The sequence below is a fragment of the Hippoglossus stenolepis genome, chromosome 17, assembly GCF_022539355.2.
Source record: "Hippoglossus stenolepis isolate QCI-W04-F060 chromosome 17, HSTE1.2, whole genome shotgun sequence".
Taxonomy (NCBI): domain Eukaryota; kingdom Metazoa; phylum Chordata; class Actinopteri; order Pleuronectiformes; family Pleuronectidae; genus Hippoglossus; species Hippoglossus stenolepis.
Genome location: NC_061499.1, coordinates 10,381,756 through 10,403,441, shown reverse-complemented (window position 1 = coordinate 10,403,441; position 21,686 = coordinate 10,381,756). Strand labels below are relative to the sequence as shown.

The 21,686-nt window shown below is 43.2% G+C and overlaps 2 protein-coding genes across 16 annotated transcripts in view; one reads left to right on the top strand and one right to left on the bottom strand.

The window, feature by feature from the left end:
- The first annotated feature begins 379 nt into the window (after positions 1 to 379).
- klhl38a (kelch-like family member 38a) lies at positions 380 to 9,557 on the top strand. Of its 2 annotated transcripts, none has more exons than XM_035182872.2 (4): positions 380 to 502; positions 2,588 to 3,944; positions 4,413 to 4,518; positions 4,993 to 9,557. In XM_035182872.2, exons 2-4 carry the CDS (start codon positions 2,589 to 2,591, stop codon positions 5,280 to 5,282), a joined length of 1,752 nt encoding a protein of 583 aa, XP_035038763.1. In that variant the 5' UTR covers positions 380 to 502; position 2,588; the 3' UTR covers positions 5,283 to 9,557. The 2 variants fall into 2 exon arrangements, with proteins under 2 accessions (XP_035038763.1, XP_035038762.1); XM_035182871.2 differs by lacking the exon at positions 380 to 502 and adding an exon at positions 514 to 802.
- Positions 8,505 to 21,686, bottom strand: part of spire1a (spire-type actin nucleation factor 1a) — a 30,755-nt gene continuing 17,573 nt past the window's right edge. For 2 of the 14 annotated variants that reach the window (XM_035182854.2, XM_035182860.2), the window contains 16 exons: positions 19,769 to 19,843; positions 19,476 to 19,649; positions 19,197 to 19,292; positions 18,792 to 18,921; positions 17,548 to 17,589; positions 16,192 to 16,239; positions 15,474 to 15,631; positions 15,067 to 15,148; positions 14,825 to 14,967; positions 13,642 to 13,665; positions 13,086 to 13,115; positions 12,112 to 12,249; positions 11,963 to 12,033; positions 11,379 to 11,406; positions 11,074 to 11,231; positions 8,505 to 10,886 (listed from right to left, as the gene is read on the bottom strand). In XM_035182854.2, coding sequence (XP_035038745.1) covers positions 10,613 to 10,886; positions 11,074 to 11,231; positions 11,379 to 11,406; positions 11,963 to 12,033; positions 12,112 to 12,249; positions 13,086 to 13,115; positions 13,642 to 13,665; positions 14,825 to 14,967; positions 15,067 to 15,148; positions 15,474 to 15,631; positions 16,192 to 16,239; positions 17,548 to 17,589; positions 18,792 to 18,921; positions 19,197 to 19,292; positions 19,476 to 19,649; positions 19,769 to 19,843 — 1,671 coding nt within the window. In that variant the 3' untranslated portion in view covers positions 8,505 to 10,612. The remainder of the gene's footprint in view (positions 10,887 to 11,073; positions 11,232 to 11,378; positions 11,407 to 11,962; positions 12,034 to 12,111; positions 12,250 to 13,085; positions 13,116 to 13,641; positions 13,666 to 14,824; positions 14,968 to 15,066; positions 15,149 to 15,473; positions 15,632 to 16,191; positions 16,240 to 17,547; positions 17,590 to 18,791; positions 18,922 to 19,196; positions 19,293 to 19,475; positions 19,650 to 19,768; positions 19,844 to 21,686) is intronic. The other 12 variants (XM_035182857.2, XM_035182864.2, XM_035182855.2 and 9 more) reach the window with 11 other exon arrangements.

The following is a 21,686-nucleotide window of genomic DNA, read 5'->3' as shown; positions in this document are numbered from 1 at the left end:
TATAAAGTTTTACTCTAGATCAGTCCTCAATGCCGTATTGTGTCACTTTTGACTGGGCGGTATTTCCTCTAACTCTAACAATAAAATATAGACAATGAGACAATGTTCTAGGACAAACAGTAAATCTCCACTACAGGATTCAGGGGAGTGGGTGACACACACAATGCCCCTGAAGACCTGGCACCTCACACAGGTGACTGGTAGCAGTAAAGCAGCAGCACACCTTGAGGTAAACTGAGCCCAGATCTTACAGCTGTTTCTCCTGATCAAGCTGCTCCATCAGCGCTGCTCTATATTTACCCTCATCTTGTGTTACACACATGAGGGATGGGAGGAGGCAGCTTATAGGCAGCACAGGGAGATGGACAAGGGTTAGCAGCTCAGGGACACTTTGATTAAACCCCAGCCTGGGTGGGCCCGATGGTTAACTCAGGACCCCTTGATGACTCTCCCTCCCCTGGCTATTATAAACCCTCCCTCCGCCGGACCCTGGCAGAAGCTGGTAAGCCGGCAACTGGGTACCAAACAGCTCTGTGTCACATGAGAGGCCTGGCTGGAGTCACAGTGGCCCAGGATACTATTCTTAGCTGCAGGAATGTACACAGTGGCCTCATGGCGAGCGCCGCAGCTCCTCACTGCAGAGCCTCGTCGTTTCTGTGTGTCGTGCTCCTTCTCGCTCCCGGAGAACACGACCCACTCTCTCTTTCTGAACCATGTTTTTTATTGTGTGCTCGGAGATGATTCTTTTTCAGACCACACTGACAAGATATCTTGGATATTGTTGACTTTCTGAGGGCGGGAGGTAAGGATTCACCCAGGCACAGATGTTGCTGATGGGCTGACAGCAGCTTCACCAGGGAGAGATTTGACTCCAATTTGGAGTTTGACACAAATCTTATTTCATTGAAAATAGGCAACAACAGTAAATGATCACAAACAAATATGTTATAAGAATAAATATATAAATATGTACTTTTAAATTAGACACTTCTACTGTAACATGACTGGAAGGAGTCTGTGCCACATGTTGATACTTAATAATAATATAAATAATAATAATGATTATAATAATAATTGGATTTTGTGATGATCAATTAATAAATCAGACTATTTTTCGGACACATATTATCGTGATACTTTTGAAATAAAGGAAAAACTGTTATTAAAAGTATTTTGAAAAAGTAAAAATTGGTAGAATTCTACCTGAATAATGTACAATAACATTATTGATAATTTGACTTATGGTAACTTGTAAATTCAGATGCAGTTTATTAAAATGAGCCCTCAGTTTCCACCTGTAGTTCTTTCAAAGCTCTGAGAGAAAACTGCTGGTGGAAAAATGTCACTCACAGCCTCTGGCATTTCATTGTATACAATAACGATTAGTGGTCCAAATATATCAGACAGGCCAGGACCGTAAGTGGGGGTAAACCAGTAGCTGTCCTGGGAGTGATTAGAAGACTAAGTGTTGCTAATAGCCCAATGAAATTTCTGCTATTTTAACAGCAGGGTCGTCACAAACCCGACAACCAGGGAGAGACGGACTGAGGGGAGGGGGTAGGGTTAATCAAAAAGAAAACACTACAAATAGAAAATAACATAGAAAGCTCCAGAAATATAAGTGATGGAAGAACAAATACAGATAAGTGTGTTGATGCAGCCCTGATAGTGTTTTGCAGTAATGAGCAGCTTCATAACACGAGATCTGGCTTACTTGGATGCATCAGGGTAAATTAGAAGGTGTTTGAAATAGAAACGTGTGAGTCAGTAATTCACATTAAGAGCAGCTGCCCGGCAGGAGCAAATAAATAAATGTGTTTACCATCCCAGGGATCCACATGGTTAGTATGAGGAGCCAGATAAAAGTCACACGAAACAAATAGACCAAATAGTTCCACAGTGTATGTTGACATCCATTTTTTAATAGCTTACAAATTAAACTGGTAAACAGCACATGACTCAACTTGAACATAAAGCCCTTCAGGACACAGGCACAGGTCAATAAGATGTGTGAGGGCTTTGGTATGTGCAGCTGTAGCAGCATTAAATAAGAACATGAGCCGGCCACTAACCCAGCTATTTACTGCATGTCAGTGTTTCACATTAATGAGATGTCCTTGTTTGTTACTGTTGTTATTGTGTAAGGATGGACGTGGTTTGTCAGGGAGAACGTGAACGTGCAGAGCTGTCAAACTGAATTTCCCCTATCTGGAACAATAAACTGACTAATTAACTAACTTTAATAATATAGTAATTCACTATAATCATTTCTTCATTACTTGAGAGCATAACCCATTATACACAGTTTGAAATAACAGAGACATACCTGTATTGATGAAACACAAGATGTGTCATGCCAGGTTTACAAGCAAAGTAGCATTTTAGTAGATTTGCCATTTGATAGATAGACAGACAGACAGACAGACAGACAGACAGACAGATAGATAGATAGATAGATAGATAGATAGATAGATAGATAGATAGATAGATAGATAGATAGATAGATAGATAGATAGATAGATAGATAGATCCTTATCAACCAACAACCATTTTTTTTAACCATTCTAACTTTTTCCTCTGTCCACAGAATGGCCTGTGGACCATGTGAAGTTTTCGCTTTCAAAGACTCAGAGCTTCCCTCCAACCTCCTCGTCCAGCTCAACATCCTGCGGCAGGAGCGCATCCTGACCGACGTCCTGCTCTGCACCGAGCATCAGGAGATCCCCTGCCACAGGAACGTCCTGGTGTCCAGCAGCCCGTACTTCCGCGCCATGTTCTGCAGCAACTTCCTGGAGAGCAGCCAGGCCCGGGTGAACCTGAAGGGAATCTCCTCGAGCGTCATCAGTGGCATCGTGGACTACGTCTACACGGGCTGCATCTCCATCACGATGGAGATTGTGCTGCCGCTCATGCAGGCAGCATCCATGCTTCACTACGGAGGTCTCTTTGAGGCCTGCTCACTGTTTCTCCAGGGGCAGCTGAGTCCAGAGAACTGTCTGAGCATGATCCGCCTCTCTGAGATCCTCCACTGTGAGAGCTTGAGGGAGAGGGCCAAGGAGATGGCCGTGAGGTGCTTCTCTGACGTTGCTGCCACAGAGGACTTCTGCGAGCTGTCTCTCCCTGAGCTCATGTGTTACCTCGAAGATGACCGTCTTTGTGCCGAGGAGGAGCAGGTGTTTGAGACCCTGCTGGCGTGGATCCACCATGACCCGTTCTCACGACGCGGCGCGATCCACGACCTCTTCAAGAAGGTCCGTCTTCGCTACATCCATCCAACGTACCTCTTCCAGTTCATAGCCAATGACCCCCTGGTGCAGTCGTCCACGCTGTGCACCGAGATCATCGACTCGGTGCGTCGCCTGATGCTTACAGTCAGCACTAAGTGTAGCCGTGAGCTCAAGCCGCTGTGGACCACACCTCGACGCTACACCTGCAGAGAAACACTGGTGGTGGTTGGAGGACGCAAGAACAACGAGCAAACCTCACGTGAAGCACTGCTGTACGACGAGAGGACCCATCGTTGGCAGTGGTTGGCCAAGCTCCCTCTGCGGCTCTACAGAGCTGCATACGTGTGCATCCACAGCATCCTCTATGTGCTCGGCGGCCTGAGCCTGTGCATGCCGTCGGGCGACAGCTCGGTCAGCGCCACAGTTTACACACTCTCCCTCAAGACAAACCAATGGAGGACTGCCGAGCCCATGTCGGAGCCACGGTACGCCCACCAGAGTGTGTCCTATCAGCACTTTATTTTTGTGTTGGGAGGCATCGGGGTAGACAAGCGGATCTCTCAGTCGGTGGAGAGGTATAACAGTATGTTTAACCAGTGGGAGGCGATGGCGCCGATGCCCACAGCCGTGCTGCATCCGGCCGTTGCAGCCAGTGATCAGAGGATCTATGTCTTTGGAGGGGAGGACGCCATGCAGAACCCAGTCAGGCTGATTCAGGTAGATAAGAGCAATGGATCAACACTCAAGTGCCAGGGATCGTTGCAATACAAATTCAGACATGGCCTACATAATTTAATTGTCAGTATATCTGCAGTTATTTAAAGGGATAGTTCACCGAAAAAAGAAAATTCACTCATTATCTACTCACCCCTTGGGCTTACGGACCCTCGGATGACATCACAGGAGCAGTATGGAGTTATTTTATGTTTATTTCTGTTGTTTTTTTGCATTTAAAGAATTGGTCGCCATTTATATCAATTGTATTGGATTTGGCTGCAACTCTGTTTACCTCTGAAACTCCAAAAGTGTTTTGTGGACTCAAACACTTCACCCACCCTTCCATCGGCATAGTGGAGAGTGGATAATGAGAGAATTTTCATTTACTATCCCTTTAAGTTCTTAAAAGTCAGCACATGTTGAATGTAGAATGTAGAATGAGTGTTAATTTTTGTCGTCTGTCAAAAGGTTTATCACATCGCTCGCAATTTGTGGTCGAGGCTGGAGACGAGGACGGTGAAAAACGTCTGTGCCCCAGCTGCTGTCATAGAGGACAGGATCTACATCATAGGAGGTGAGTTCAGACTTAATAAGTTGTTGTCCCCAGTGTTTACAAAGTGAAAGGCCAGATATTATATTACTTACTTTAGGGCTGTTGGAGAAGCAAGAGCTCGGAGAAAAAAACATGTTTTATTTCCTAATTCCCCGACATGGGACACCTGAACTCCTCACAACCAAAGTGGCACATCACATCTTCCCTCATATCACTTCGCCAATGTTTAGCAACACTCGAATTACATGCACTATTTCCAGGACTATTTTCAGCTTTGTTCTGATACACATTTGTTGTCTTGTGAGTATTTCCCCACAGTGTAATCAGGGTTGACTGATATTAACAGCAGTGCCCATATTAATTGCGCTGATGACACTCCGATGTTGTGTGTTTGATCGTTTTCAAACAACAGTGGCTCAGAGGAATTAGCCACGACCAGGCAAACAGGCGTTGTAGGTTTAAACACCTGACCTCACCTGACAATCTCATTTCCAGGGTACACCAGGCGAATGATCGCCTACGACACCAAAGCCAACAAGTTTGTCAAGTGCGAGAATCTGAAGGAGCGAAGGATGCACCACAGCGCGACCGTGATCAACAACAAGCTCTACGTCACCGGCGGACGCATCCTCAACGGCCAAGATGTCATCGAGGACTCGGACTGCTTCGAGTGTTACGACCCAAAGACGGACGTTTGGACGTCAAAAGGCTCTTTGCCGTACAAGCTGTTCGACCATGGCTCTCTGCCACTGGTCTGTGTATCCAACAGACCCAACCCACCATGACCTTTCATCCAATCTGCCACTTTTGGCAAAAATTGGCTACAAGTTCTCCACCTCCCTTTCGCCATGATCTATCGGCCTCTAGCTTCACAAATGGGAAACCATTTTGTAACAGACTGCATTGTCTCACGCAGCTCAGTCTCTGCCACAGCTTAGCGGCACGTTAATCCAGGCTGACTTCACCGTGTCAATCAAAGAAGAGCTCGGACCGACGTGCAGAGCCGTCACGTCTGAGGCACCTGGGGTGGAACCGAACCCCGGAGATGACAAGAGGCCGTCTGCACAACAAGCAGCTGCTCGGACACAAAATCCAAAAAGCTCTCTCCGCAGACGGCTGCACGCGTTTGATACTAACTTAACGTGTTAATGTGTTTATTTCACCAGACGTTTACACACAGCAGAGGACTCACTGAACTGAACACATGTTATATATCTGTTCGTGTGTTAACTCAATATGTTTAAAATGTCCAATCAGACATTCGCACTTTGAAGAAAACACATTCCTCCATGACCCTCATGCTTCTAACAGGGTTAACATGACGATGATGAAGTGTGACAAGCTCCCATGGCAAAGTCCATCATGGTCGATCTTTATTGGTGTATATGGCTGACATGTTGCCAAGAAGAACAGTTTTATTGAAATGACATTATCCTGTTTTGTTGGTTTAATCCATGAAGCTGAGATCTATTCCTATTGCCCCCTAACAAAGCGTGTTCTGTGTTTTATTCTTCATCGCGTGTCATTGTTACATGAAGAAAATGGCTTCTCAGGCAGCTCCGATGATGTGAGGGAATGTGACACTGCTATATTTGAATGTAAAGTGCCTGGTGGGTATGCAGTGACCTGCTACGCGCACTTATAACTGAAAAAGGGTTTTGGGGAGATCAGTGATCTGACATCAATCTTCCAATCGCCTGAGGAAACAACGAGACAACACAGGAAGATGCCAGATGTCCCAGAGGAAAGGAGAATTCAAAATAGCATCTCTTCTATGTCTTTCCTTTTCCTCCCTCGACATAACTGAGCTCCATTTAAGGATCAATATGAGATTTAGACTATTTTCTCATACGTCTTAAATTTAGCTCCTGAGAAATAACTTTCCTCTTGTCTCAGCCTGATCCTCAGTTCAGATCTTCAAATGCTCCCATTTCTGTCGCCCTCCGGGTTGGGAGAAACGGATCAGAATTGAGTAATACTCAAAAAAGAATGTATTTATTTCTCATGAGACAAAGAAAAGACAGTGAGCCAATGAGATTGTGAAGACATATCTTACCCAGGGGCGTTTCACAAAACCTGGGAGGCCGAACACAATTGTTGTTGCTGTGGAGAAACGTAATCAGTCGTTCTCGGGGGCCCCCTTCTCAGTTTGGGGGCCGAGGTAACTGCATGGCATCTGTACCCTGTTGAAACGCCCCTGGTCTTATCATCACTGCGTCTACTTCCTGTACCGTGACCCCAGGTGATGGTTTACATGGAAAACCTGTTGTCACCCCAATGGATCATCTGTGTGTTTGAGACTATTTAAGACCCTGATCCTCTGCATCGTGCACAATGTGCTGCTGTTACTTGCACAAGTGAAAGAACTTTCTTTTTCTTATTTTACTTCTATAAATGATCATTGATTTCCCTGCGTGTGTGTGTTGAAATGCTGACGTAGGTTTTTACAGAACGTGGTGACAAAACAAACACAATCCTGTTTTGAATTTATTGCTTTGAATGTCCCAACGCACCAGAACAACTGGTGGAGTCTCTGCTTACTGGTCCCCAGTTGAACTTAAACGCTCCCCCAGTTGTCTGCAGAGCGTCTGAGTCATGTTCCCTTCATACACAAGAACACATGGTTGACACAGACACACGTTGCTATCAGGTGACGCGTTTGCTCGCCGTTCATCCCGAAGCCCCGCGGGCCTTATATTTAACTTTGGTGTAATAGTGTAAGAATTATGACAGAAAGTTTGTCTTAGAGGTAAAGAACACAGGGTTTATGTTACAGTGAGACTGACATGTGGCGACCTCTTGATCCTCCAGAGCACATTCCTCTCATACGGAGCGTCGGCCAGCATGTAGGAGCTCCACATGTGGGCTAAATATGTAGCTACACCCCCAACACACACAAACAACCACCCCCAGGCTCAACATGTATACAGTCCTTCGGTGAAGCGGACTTAAGGGGAAGAGATCTAGGATCAGATTTCTGTCTTAGCATTTTAAACCACTGCCTGTCAGTGGGTTTAAGTCGCCCCTCGTTAGCCTGGTCCCTCTGAATGTCTCAGAACAGCCCCTCTGTGTGTGTCCATGTGCTGGCCTCTGGACCCAAAACATCATCTGGACAAAACTAAGACTTAAAAAATCTGAACACTACTGAGTCAAGTGTCATCTGCAGCGTTTAGGACCGACACTGTGGGACTTTTCACTGAGCTGCTGCTGAATGCGAAGCCTATTCAGACTTTTTATTGAGTGTGTTTGCGTCGCTGTCTGAAAACAGTCATAGAAAACAGTGTGAGGGTCACTGCTCAGCCAGGTTATTTTCAGGGTCTGTTACTAACCCATCATGGGGTAACATTTCATTGCTAGGCTGCACAAACACACACAGGCGCAGCATGCATGAAGCAACACACACACAGTACATACAAACCAATCTACCACTATAAACATTATACTGTATAACAACTCATGTTTACATTTGAACTTTTTTACCTGAATCTGAAAACTCCTTTTTATATTTAGTTGCTGGTTGTAAAATCAGTTCTACTTTAACAGAACAGTTGAGTTTTTTTTGTTGTGTAAAGAGAAATGTTACAAGCAGAGGAACCACGTGTTGCCAGTCTGGACCTTTACCATTGCCCCTGTGTCATTGTGATGGACCGGGCTTTTAAGCCGGTTGCACCTGTACGGCTGGGAATGATTTAGAAATGTCAAGAAAGTCCCACAATGATCAGATTATTACATTGGTCACCTCAAAAGTTTTTCCTCAACTCATTTTGAGCATCAGTACTAAAATGCCTGCACAAACAAGACAATTACAATTCACTTAATTCAGAATTTAACAAGGAAGGCACTCACTAGAGTACATACCTCCAACAAGACCCAACCATCATTCAATCAAGTGGCACCCAATTACACACACTCATCAGTTCATCAAGATCCAGGATTTATTCTCTGAGAAATCAAGGAAAATGTTAAAAACAATCTCACCAGAGGAAATAAAAGAAACGCACACAACATTTTAGTGAAAATAAGCAACAGGTTTAATTTTATTTTCAATACCAGAGTAAAACTACATAAAAACCATGTCACCCATCATGAAACCAGGAAATTCTTCAGGCGATAGCTTCAGCTGATGAATCTAGAGCTACTTGCAGGTGAAGGTCATACATGTAAAGTATTTCAGTTTGAATGGACACATTTTTAAATGATTTCTATTGTAGTTAGTCAGCTGTAAAGATAGATTTTGAATGGCAGCATTTTTACAGTGTCAACATTATCCAATATATCAACTCTGGAGAAGTGGTGCAATTTAACATGGGTGCAGTACACAACTCGTACCACAAGATGTCGCTAAGACAACAGGATGAGGCGAGGACAACAGAGGTTTCCCATCACTGCCCTCTGCTGGCGATATCTTTGAAATTCTGCATTAGGGTACGAATGATGAGGATTTTATTATAATTTCTTTGATAAAAACAAATAGGTCACAGTTCAGCATGCACACATTCATTACACAGGTCCAAAGTAAAACTGATCAAAGGGACTAATCTACTGGAACATGGCATCGGTGGACAGGCGGGTCAGGCTTTGTGATCATTTGGTGAAAACTGTCACAGGTCGGAATATGAACACGAGATGTTTTAAATGTGTACTTTATATGCAAGTTGGACTATAATGTTCACGGAGCTCATTCAATGACAGTTATTAACTTAAACGTTTCCTACAATCAAGTCAGTGGAGTGTTTTGTTTAAGCCATTATTCTTCCTTTGGAAACAAACCGCAGACATTCACACACATACCTTCATTCATGAGGAACCCTGGGAAATGGCACTATGGACCCAGATGTAACAAATAAAGATTAATTATTATTATTATTATCATCATCAATTAATTAAGACAAAAAAAAACTCAACATAAACAATAAATTGGTCCAATAAAAGTGCTATTTGCGATTTAGGAGTATCTTAACACTGAGGAGTTTATGAACAATACAATAGAAATAAAATAAAAGTACTATCAACACAAATATAAGGACACTAATAATAAAAAAGGTCTGAGAAAAAAAAAAAAAAAAAGAAACCCCAGAGGCAGGAATCCTAGAACATGGTAAAATTATATTTCTACTTCATTTGAGTTTATTTTTATATTAAATTTTGGAATAATTAAGATATACAGCATGTACACATTCACAACCCACGTTTCTGTGCTTGATTTGCGCAGCTTGGAACATGGAAGGGTGAAGACACCAAGAACAATGCAGTACCCTCAAATGTCCCCCATTGAGTTTATATATCACACATATGTACAGTAGGTCCATGACTACAAAGGCATTCAAAGAAAAATACATTTTGGCACCAGGCACAGAATTTGAATATACATTACAACTAAAAGCTGAACCCCCCACCATGAAAAATAAACCTGACTCTTCTTAAACCCACAGTGTGTTTGTGATAACAGTGATTAATGCATTAAATATGACTAAAAAGGGAGTGATGATGTAACATTTGGCATACTTGTTGCTGGAAGAATAAAGGAGGGGAGGGGGAGGGGGCGGGGATCGACCCCGGCAGACCTGACACGAGGATCAACAGTGCATTTCTGTCACAAAAGACAATCGGTTGTTCTTCCTGAGTGCTCCAAGTAAACAGGAACTGGAAAACGTATTGAGCGCTAAGATCAGGATCAGGTTCAGGGTTGGGCCTCGATGCTATTTACACAAACATCACTGCAGCTTTTGGCTTTCTGTGTCGTCTAACCCTGCTCTCGAGTCACATATACATTCTCTTACCTGGTTCACAACCGCGACATCGGCAGCTCAGCGTGTCCATCACTGCCGCTGTTAGAAACATGGCTCTCCTTCGTGATCTGGCAGCTACTGTGGAGTCCTGACTATTCAAGACCAATCAGAGCGTGCCATCTTTTCCTGAGATGGGGAGGGGTGGTTAGGTATAAGAACATTTTCTACCTTTGGGGTGGGACAGACTGGCTTCATGGCTTCATTTTTTTTTTTGAAAATCACTATTTACATAAACTGTGGTAAACCAGTCCGTGTCGAGTATGAGGAGATTTTTATTCTTCATGGAATGAATTAACTCGGCGTAACAAAAGTGCACAGGAGCAGTGCTACACCTCGCTGATGGTGCGCTCCGAGGGCCGGAAGTTGACGGAGTTGGACGATGACATGTAGAAGGATTGAGTTTTGCGATTGCGATTGAGGCGGGCGCGCTTGCTGGCCACGCACAGGCTGCGCCTGCTGGAGGAGATGATCTCCGTGATGAACTTCTTGCAGTCTACACACACCTCCATGGCGACCCAGTCCTCCGTCAGCTCCTTGGGCAGCTCCGGCTCCTCCTCTGACCGGTCGTCTTTGCTGCTGCTGCCGCCATGTTTGGACAACCTGAGGATGAAGAGAGAAAACGACGACATTTGTGCCACACTGCCATTGTATGTGTCTGCCAACCAGTGCAGTTTCTGTCTACACATTTTATGAGATCACCGTGACCTTTGACCACTGAACTCTAAATTATATAACAATCTGAAGAAATCCCCTAAAGGCAGAGTTTGCGAGCTCCACAGTAACATACTTGGAAACACTCCTGCGTAGGCTGTGTCGACTTGGTCCGGAACCGAACGGGTTCTTCTCGGGCTCGGCAGACGCATCCTTTGCCTCTTCTTTAGCCATAGCGCTGGGGCCCAGGGAGTAAATGGGCAAGGTGGAATAAGGCTTCGATGGAAGACGCATCTGAAGGAGAATGATAGACAAAATGATGAAAACCGTTTATTCAGTATTTATAGAAAAACACGACAGTTCTCATGACTCAGTCTCAATCGTTTTTACAGCAAAGTGATTGTGAGTGTGTTAAATATACACGAGTTGACAGCCTCCTACCTTTTTACAGCACTGGGAGCACACAGGCCTGGAAAAGATAAAAATTAACCGTTAAGTTAGATATTACTGAACAGTAGCTGTACTTCAGACGAGTGCAGGTTGCAACAAGTTACACTTTAAGACCATGATGAAAATTGTTTAGACCTGTGTCAAGTACGACAGATACGAAGGAATATCGGAGTCACAGAATTTTTTTCACTTCCCTATTATTAAAAATAAGGTGAAGCAATAACCCTTGAAATGTGATGTTATTTCTCAAACTACAGGCAGAGGCCACTCAGTCGTTCCCACAAACAAGTGTACTGAGATAGATTCTGACCAGGGTGACTGGAGATGATCAGTTATTGAGACGATGGTCTTGTTTGTAGTTTTATTACAGCGTCCTTCATCAAATAGAAAGAACTACAACACAACGCCGAAACGTTTCAACTGTTCATTTAAGAGCCCTACAGAGGTAGCACAACATAATTAGGACCTGCCTTAACATATTTATGACACTGTACATAATACTGTAAAGTATTTAGTATTTCTAAGATCCTGCAGGACCCATGCAAGTGGTTCTGGAGAAAAATTATTCAATGTACCTTTTGCAGAATTGGCAGGTGTAGGACCAGGTGAAGAGGGAGAACCTCTTGGTCCGACATGAGAAGCAAAGCTGGAGAGGAAAGAATGAGGTGAAGTCACTGACATTTAAATGAGTCCGAAAACATCCGGCTGAGGGAAGACAACCTACTTTTCCTTTCTTCAGAGCGTTGTAGATTTCTTTGTACTGCTGGAACTTCTCCAGCTCCGCCTTGACCAGAACCTGTCTGATGTGCATCACCTCCTCCACCGTCAGGGCCAGACACTCCGCCGGGTAACAGAACTCCTCCTGGAAGAAGAGACGCCACACTTCAGCAAACTCCCTCAGTGTTCACAGATCAGTGAACAGATGATGTGAAACAGATGGCTAAATGCAAAACTAAAAAAATACTGAGAATCCCACAAAACACAAGCACCAAGCAATCACCACTTGACCAGAAAAGCAAACATGCAGTGAGATGGTGCAGGTGAGAGCAGGCGACAATGTGAAATGATGCCTCCAGCGACACACACAACACCTGCCATGTTGGTGGTCCACAGCTTTTCACAATAAGTTTCCTCCCTTCTCTTCACTCTAGTCCTGACTAAAGCTCCATTTAGCTCCAATCTAAAATAAGACTCGAGAGATCTCCTGTTCACACAAATGGTCACGACGCAAGGTCTCATTTATACGTGAGAGAGAATAAGACGAGAGAGAAGAAAAGGATGTAGAAGAGAGGAGGAAGAAGAACAGGAAGAGGAAAAATAAGAACAGGAAATAGAAGACGATGAGGAAGAAGAAGAGCAGGAAGAGGAAGAAAAAGAGAAGAGGAAGGAGAAGAAGTGCATGTAGATGCGATTATCCCTGACTGATTGGAATTTAATAAACTGGTGTGTGAGAGTGCACGAGAGAATAAGGTAGTGAGAGAGTTTAATAAACCCAACCAGTGGTTATTAACCCCCCCCGATGTGCCTCCTACTTTCTCTGCTGCATTGTTACTGTTCATCCTTGATTCTGCCTTGATTCACCTAACACTTAAGTCTGCTGCGTTACGTCTGTACTGTATTCTGGATGAGTTCCCCCACACAGTGCTCTGAGCGTTTGATGGTAACATGGGATCACATGCAGTTAAAACAGTCACATACCGAGCCCTGCGCACCACTGGCAGCTTCCACCTGACCAGAGGGAACAGGACATTCACACAGGAGCACGGCCTTGGATTTTAACAAGCTAATCACTTCATGAAATTTAATACAACTCAATGAGCTCGTTAGGGTCTTTTTCTGAGAGAGAGACTGTCAGTTATTTCATTATTTACAGGAAAAACTGTTTAATGATATAAAAAAAAAAAATCTACAAAAAAGACAAGATCATCAGCCTCTACCCCAGCATCTGCTCATAACATTAACTAACTGGTATTTTTTTTCACATGCGGCATGAAGCAACAGTCAGTGAGTAACAGAGTCTCATGATTCATCATCTGACAGCGTCCATCTCAAAAGGAAAACTGCTCGCTAACATGGCAGCCGTCATCCTTCATCTCATTTCTTCTGCTCCTTCATGGACATCACACATCACAGCTGGTGTCGACTAATGCTGCAGAAACATCCCTGTTCCAAATATCTCCTGTGTGGACCCTGAGACTAATCCTACACAAACAATATGGATGGTGATGGATAAGGAGGGTTTTGACCAAGTTACCTTGGCGCTGGGATCCGCCATCAGCTGCAGCAATTTATAAAAACAGAAAATAACTGCGAGTAAGTCTTTGGGACACGACAGTCGAGCAGTGTAAACACGTTATTGAGACATGAGCACCACAAGGGGGGGGGGGCGGGGGGCTGCAACAAAGATCTTACTGTTCAACAGCAACTAGAGAAACACAACACCTGGTATCAATGTGAGACCTGAGCTTGAGCTTGAATCACACAATTAAAAGATGCCAGACTTATTGTGAATTCAAACATTCTGAACTAGAAAACTGTAAATGCTATTTTTAGACTAGAGCCTTTCACAGACATCTGTGTTTATATTTGCAGATGTGAAAACTTTGCAGAATAAACCCCAAAAATCGGTCGGGCTCCACTTTAGTCTACTGAGATCTTTCAAAAGTTTAATTATTCTCATTCTTGACTGGTAAGTTGTTTTAAAGTTAATCATCAGCAATATCAGACTAATAAAGTAAAACAAAAGTACATAAGACAAGTGGTACTCAAGAGCAACTTTCCTCTGGATCATAATTTAAAATAGCAATAGAAGAGAAATCTATTTTAAAACTTAAAGTAGGAGATACTGTGAAATTTCAAAAACAGCAAGTTTATGTCCATGAGAACCGTCTTATTCTTCTGATGAGACGACCTTCAGCTGCTTGGAACTGGGGCCTCGGCCATTTAACTAACAAGTGGTGAGAACGAACCAATTCCCTCTAAATCTCCTTCGCAGCAGCGGCCTGTCCTGTGGTTTCAATTACATGCATCAGCCTCAGTAGAATCATACGACCAGCACAGAGCGGCTCAGAGAACCAGTGACCTCATGCCAAACAAATGACCAGTCACAGGACGGGAGCAGCTTCAACAGACATATATTGTGCGTCCAGTGTTGTTGGGAGACGTAGCCATGGTAACAGGCTGCGTTATATAATACACGATGTCCCTGTTCAGGACTAAACCCCTGCTTTTTATAGAGATACATCTTATTATTGACTACTCTGATCAGATTAGTGGATAATCATTGGTACAACAGTAAAGAATGTAACATCATATTATAGTTTAATAATGCAACAAAGTGTTTTTCAACTGGTGCAGTAAAATCTGAAATGTAGAAGATTAAACACCTTCATTCATTTATTCTTTCAGGTCTTATTAGAAATTGTTGGTTAACGTACCAGAGACTTGGAGCTCTGTCTGGATGGAGGCGCAAAGGGCCGGACGCTGGTGGGGGCCTCCTTCTCGAGGGTGTGCCTCCTCTGTGGAAGCCGACGCTTGTCTGGCTGCGGGGTGGCGGAGATGGGCAGGAAGTTTGGAGGAGCTGGAGACACGGGGACAAAAAAGTGAAGAGAATACAATGAATATCTGGCAAAAAGTTAAATATAATGTTGATACAGTATATTCGAGGTAACACTCCTACCCTTCTTCCCTGTGACGGACTCGGGCGACGTGTCCTCTATTAGAGACGTGGACATACTCGAGCTGCTCCGTGTGGTCTCCTCCTGTTACACAGAACATTTAACACAGTCAGTTTCCGCTGTCAATCATGACGTTTCACCTTGTTTTTTTTAATGGCGTCAAATAACAAATTAAAACCAAAATTACCAAGAAAATGAGGTAAAACTACGTAAAATGAAAGAAATAATCTTTGAGAGACACTTTGGCTTCACTTTAGAGGAGCAGTCATGTCGTCCATCTTTATGAGCAGTCCAAGAGTTAGAAGATTATAATTTAAGTCCAGAGTGTCCTATTTCTTAACTGAAATTTGCTGTAACTTCATAGGGTTTGATCTTCTTGTAGAAATTAATATTTTAGCCATCATCTTACGTCCGAGTCGGAGCTGTCCAGCTCGGCCAGCGTGGGCGCCCTGAGCAGCCTCTTCCTCTGGCAGAGCGGCTGCACGCCTCCACCTTGACCGGGTCCCTTGGTGCCGCTGGCCAGAGACTGGGTGCTGACAGCCAACTTCCTGGGTGCGTCAGGAGTGTCTGTGTGTCAAAGGGGGAACAGGAGAGGATTCAGGCTTCGGTTTCACGAGTGAACCAGAAATGAGCTGTCTCCTTATCTGAACAGCTGGCCAACGCAACTACTGTGTAAACTATGGCTGTCTTTGAAATGTTAATATATGATACCACACAGAGTCAGTCTACACAGACCACATGTCCCGAGTTAGAGTTCTCCTCAAGCAAACAAAACTAAAAAGCCTCGAGTACATTGGGTTACAAAGAACAAACTAGAATTTCTGCCATGCGGTTGTATGCCATCGCCAGCCAGTGCAGTTTCAGTCTACATACATTTTTTTCCAGATTCATGAGACCTGTCAACTTTGACCCCTGGAATTTAATCAGTTTCTTTTAGTCCAAGTGAACATCTGCAAATTTGAAGAAATTCCCTAAAGGTGTTCTTGCGATATCGTGTTCACAAGACTGGGACGGACAGCCTGAAAATATAATAAGTACTAATGAAAATGTAAAGCCAAAACAACAGATCACAGCGTTGATGTTCACTTTAGTTTAAACCACGAGTCGCTGCTTCACGTGTATTTTACCTGAGCTCCGGAACAGGTCCTGAGGAGTGCTGATGCTTTTCCCTGCACCTGAAGAGGAGAGAAGAGAAGACAGTCTTCATCACGACCACACACACACACATTAATATCAAAGTCCCTAACAGCAGACTGGAACCACAGGGAGGGCACGACAGCAAGCATCTGTCAGAGCAGGTGTGAAGTGAGGGGCGACAGGGACACACAGATGTTTTGTGCACAGCTGCGAAGCACAGAGGGAAGTGAAGGTAAGACGATGAGCCACAACACAAAATAAAAATATATTATTATTCTCACATGTCCGTCTGGATTAGGTGTCGTTCTGTGAACTGCGGAGCCACAACCAGACTCTCGTCTGCCGGTCAACTATTTATCTGAGGTGTTATGTAACTTTTCATATTCCACAGTGAGAGCGGATTAGGGTGACGAGCAGGTCACACTGGCTGCAGACTGATGATCTGTGATTTCACTCTACTGGCTCAACGACTCATCACCAAGACCACAGATAGTGACTGTGAGGAACTACTACACCCAGAGCTTTTCAAACTCTTAATATAAACCACTCATAACATGCTGAATATGCTGCTCTTTTGAAGAAGGGACTAAAGGGAATTTCTGATCCGAATATATCAGCCGATACAAATACATCAAAAACAGCATTGGTTCCCAAGATGACGTTATCAAACCCTTATGACGAAATATAACAGAGGCTTGATATTGTACAGTTCAGCCATAATACTTTATTATAAATAACTATAAATACAACCAAATATATAGAACTTGAATTTAGAAAATAAATATAATTTTTAATGAGAAATATAATATATTTCTCTAATCGGCACATATCAGCAAATATAAACGCCGCTCTAATCAGATGTGATATTTGATATTTTATAGGGAGGTCATGTTTAAATTTCTGTCACATTTAGTGTGTTTATTCGTATATTGTTTGAAGGTACATTTTATGTATTTTTACATTTAAAGAACTTTGTTACCATGTTTTGAGAAGTGCTATATAAATAAAGATATGATTATTATTAGTAGTAGTGCATTTTTATCTGCCAAGCAATAAATCATTTGGGCTCTAATAAATAACAACAAAACAATTTCACACAACCTGAGATTAAGTCGCACTCTCCGGACCCATGTTTCCTTTTGGGTAGAGTAGCTTTACGCATCACAACATCTAACAAGTGACAGCAGTGTATCATACACACAATTTCTATGACACAAGCATGAAATGAAAAAGGAGGTGTGTGCGTGTTTAAATCAGGGAGGAGCAGGTGACTTGACCTTAATACAGCCTGGAATGAAACACAAAGGAGCAACAGTAGGAGCACAACGGCTGACGTTCAACTTTACCTGATGAGTCAAAACTGTAAGACATGCTAAGAGGCCGCATGACTGGCAGAAATGCCCATGTTTGGAAAGAAAAATGGAGGCAGAGAGGAGGAAAAGAAAATCCACGAGAGTTAAAATGGATGGAAGTCAATGAGTCATCCAAGTTTATAAAACATCATTCAGAAAAATAATAATGTTCACCCACTGCACATGAACTCTGATTGGCTTTCTGACAATTCATCATTTTCTTAAAGCCAATTGCTTGTGTTAGAATTGGCGACACTAGCATGAAATATCATCAAATTGCTGAGATTTGAGTCTAGTTGTCATGTAGTCATGTCTACTTCCTGATTTTAAAAATGTTGCATTCATTACTTCAACATTCTACAGCTATAACTAATGGGGCAAAACACCACACTATTACTTCCTGGAATATTGCTTTAGAAGAACGGTCTCAAAAATGTAAGATCCCTGTATTTTACCTAATGCATTTGACTTCTTTACTTTTGCACCTCTCTATTGACCAATAAAAACTGTGAATCACATAAAATGGTAGTCCTAAAGAGTAATACTCTTTAATATCAGCTTTTCAGACAGTATTTCGGGGGTACACGCGTACTGTCTCCTACGTATCTGATTACAAAACAACTGCTGCATGTTTCCCTCCTTAAGCTCCCAACAAAAGGCGTCTTGTGTACTGCAGAGGCACTGTATGGTACTGACTGCTGAAATATTCTCTTGTTTTTATCTGATTAAAGTTCAAATGGTTTAACACATTATCTACATACCCACAGAGCCTCTCGTGCACTGCTGGGTTTTATCGAGAATACCACAAAGGCTGCATTACATAATGGATTAATTTTAGACAAAAGGTCAATGGAGTTGAAACTAGACAACACTAGTCGGTAACTTTAGCGGAGCACATGTAGCTGCTGTAGACAGTCGGCCTTGTTTAAACACTGTGACACGTCTGATTAGGTGAAGAGATCAACGTGGGGAGAGAGCTGTTAGAGTAAATGTCAGAGTGTTTAAGTAAACAGAGTAATGATGGATGCAGTTAAGAGCAGTGAAGTCATGGTTAATGGTTTTTTGCTTTGAGTGGAGCTTCCATGCAGTATGTAAACAGCCACACTCAGAAACAACTGAGGCTTGTTTCAGATAACAGATTTAGTTTGGGAGTTTGAACAAAAAGAACCAGAAAAGAGTTTCACTTCTATTCTTCATGTTCATTTGTGCATGTGTGCTGGGATGTGTCGGCGTCTCACCCAGGCGAGTCCTGCGGATCATGTCCGGTGAGACGGGCCTGAGCTTCCTCTCAGCTTTGACTTCCTCCAGCAGGCGCTCATGGAGGCTCCGGGGTCGCACAGGGTGGGGTTTCAGTTTACGGGCGGCAACCTGCCATGACAACCAAAGAAGTGAGTGCTCGGCTGCAATTACCATGGAGACCAGAATGAGATTTGCGCCCCCCCTCCCTCCTAACTGCCCAGAGAGACTGCATGTTTTGTAACTGATCAATCATTCTCTAAATGTTGCCAAACTAAAGATACAGAAATACACGAGATGTCAGAACTGTAGACGTAATTATAAACTTCTGTACGCAATTTAAAACTGGATGCTTGATAATTGACCAATGGGAACCATTTAGTGGCACAGTGTGGTTTATTACTCACAGGGTTGAGAGGAGGTCGTGACCTGATGAATTCCAGAATAACTTCATGCGCGCTCTTCTTTAACCTCGGAGGGAGGTCTCCATTCACCTGGGACGACAGTGGAAAATAGGATATGGACAACGACTTATTAAAGAAAAAGGATAAATGCAATAAAAACACATGCAGCCATCTGAGATTTCAACGCCACGTGCAGGAGACGAACACAATGTACATTTTGCCCCCAGCTAAAAGAAATCAATGTTTGTGGTTGAGCCTGTGAGGGGTTGATGAAATCCACACCATGACTTTTCGCAGCTTGTAACGTTGGGAGCGGATGTCGTCCATCAGCATTTCGTAGGGCGTGAGCTGGTACTCAATGGGCAGTGGGTTGTACTGGCGTTCCTGAACCTTCTTTAGCTTTACGCCGTCTCGAAGATCTCTCATCACCTGCACCCAGAATCGTGCCTGGAGGGACTTCAAGAATTAATACACTTTGCAGGAACGTTCAGCACACATGTAATGCAATTACCAATGCATGGTTACATAGTTAAATCCAGTGGTGTTTGGTGCAGTACTGTAGGGAGCCTTCTTACCCAGTCTGCGTTTTGCAGCTCATCGAGGTCTTTAACAGCTTCCTCCCGAGTCCCACCTTCCATTCTCCGAAGGTTCTAGCCAAGAAAAGGAACAGGAAATATATGAAAAAAAGAATTTGATATACAGTAAGTGAAGCACTGGCTGGAATTAAGTGAAGGTCAATGGCAAACTTCCAGCCGTCTGGTTAATTCCTCGATGGATGTTGTTTTGCAAGGGAATGTCGATATCAGTCTCATCCTATATTGACAGTTGTACCAGAGGGAAAAAGAGAAGTCAATGACCAACTAATGACTGCTATTAATGGGTCTGTCTGCCGAAGCCTCACTGTACGAGCCGGTTATTTAAAGTTCTACGACTGTTGCAGACACCAAATCCACCTCCATGTGGACATGTGCATCCTGTTCTTTACAGTCTGTAGCATGTGGTGACCCTGGACATGGTAACAAGCCCTCTGCTGTGTGTGTGTGTGCGCTTTAAAACACGCTGTCACATGTATTTTAAACACACTGTCACACCATCCTTTCACTTAATTTGTTTCCTACTGAAGGCACGAGTGTGTACTGACTAAGAGAAGTAGCCACTCTGACTGTGTCCATAATAAAGAAAAACTGTGTTCCTCATCTCAGACTAACTCTTCTTCATTCTTGTCTCCAGTTCAGCTCAGGTTAATCAAAAATGTAATCAGACCTAATCTATGATATCATCCAACAACAGACTTTCAAATCAAAAGACAGAACGTCATGAGCTTCTTTTCTTCTCATCATCTTCACATCTCCACACCCATGTTTCTGCTCGAACCCATCCCTTAAACCGGAGCGTAATCTTTTTTTTTTCTGCTGACTTGACTGATCTCTTCTGATATCTAAACATGTTGGTACAGTATTTATCCTTCATCTTTCTTCTTTTTTTTTTTAAACCAGTGAAACTTTTCTCTCGGTGAAACTTAGCATGGAAAACTAAGGGTTTCAGTGTTTTTTACACCGGCAGGAAAGAAAAGGAGAAGAAGTTAAACTACACTGACAGAGGAAAGACATTGTAAAGGAAATTTATTCTGAAAAAATGACACATCAACTAAAACTACAGGAAACACAGCTGAAAGAAAAGAGGGAGAAATGGACGACATAGTGACAAAGAAGACTATGGAGAGGACTGATAGAATTAGTTGATGACAACTGAGAGAATGGATGGACGTATAAAAGTCTTATTTATTTGTTCTATAGGACTGTAGAAATGATATCAAAAAGTTAAAGACCTTGTTGATCATCCTCCTAAATCCTAGCCATGTGTGATGGTGTGTACTGTTACTCATTAGCAATTACCCTGTAACATCCAGTGCTACAGGAGGGGCAGAGGGGCCCCAGTCGCCCGGCAGTCCCCTCCTGTAAGCTCCTTTAACTGCTGTAATAATGTTACACTTGATTCAATAACCATATATTACATAAGAACGTTTGCATGAATCACGCCTCCCGCTGAAGTCGCAGCCCGTGTGTTCATACTGTGCACTGACGCTACGCCGTCTGACAAGTCAGGTGGACACCTCCAACACGAACCAGTCGGCGCATGAGAGTTTCATATGATGCCTATTTATAGGAAATGTTTTCCAATCTGCTTAATGATGCACTTTTCATGCCTACGTTCTTTTGAAGTTGTTCATTAAAATGATGTATTTTGCAAATTTGATTATAATAGAAACCTGTTTGATCACACCACGTGTTCATCATTGTAGCCAAAGAAAAATACCTAGAGCGGCTCAGGCTGCACTTTTCTGCCCGAACCCGACCGAGCTCGAGAGAAAACTAACCGAGTCCGAGGCTTTCGGATTATGGAGAGAAAATAGACTCAACGTGGTCAAAAATGATATACGATTGAAGAATACGATTTACAAATGTGTACAATGATTTGTATGTCACTTTCGCA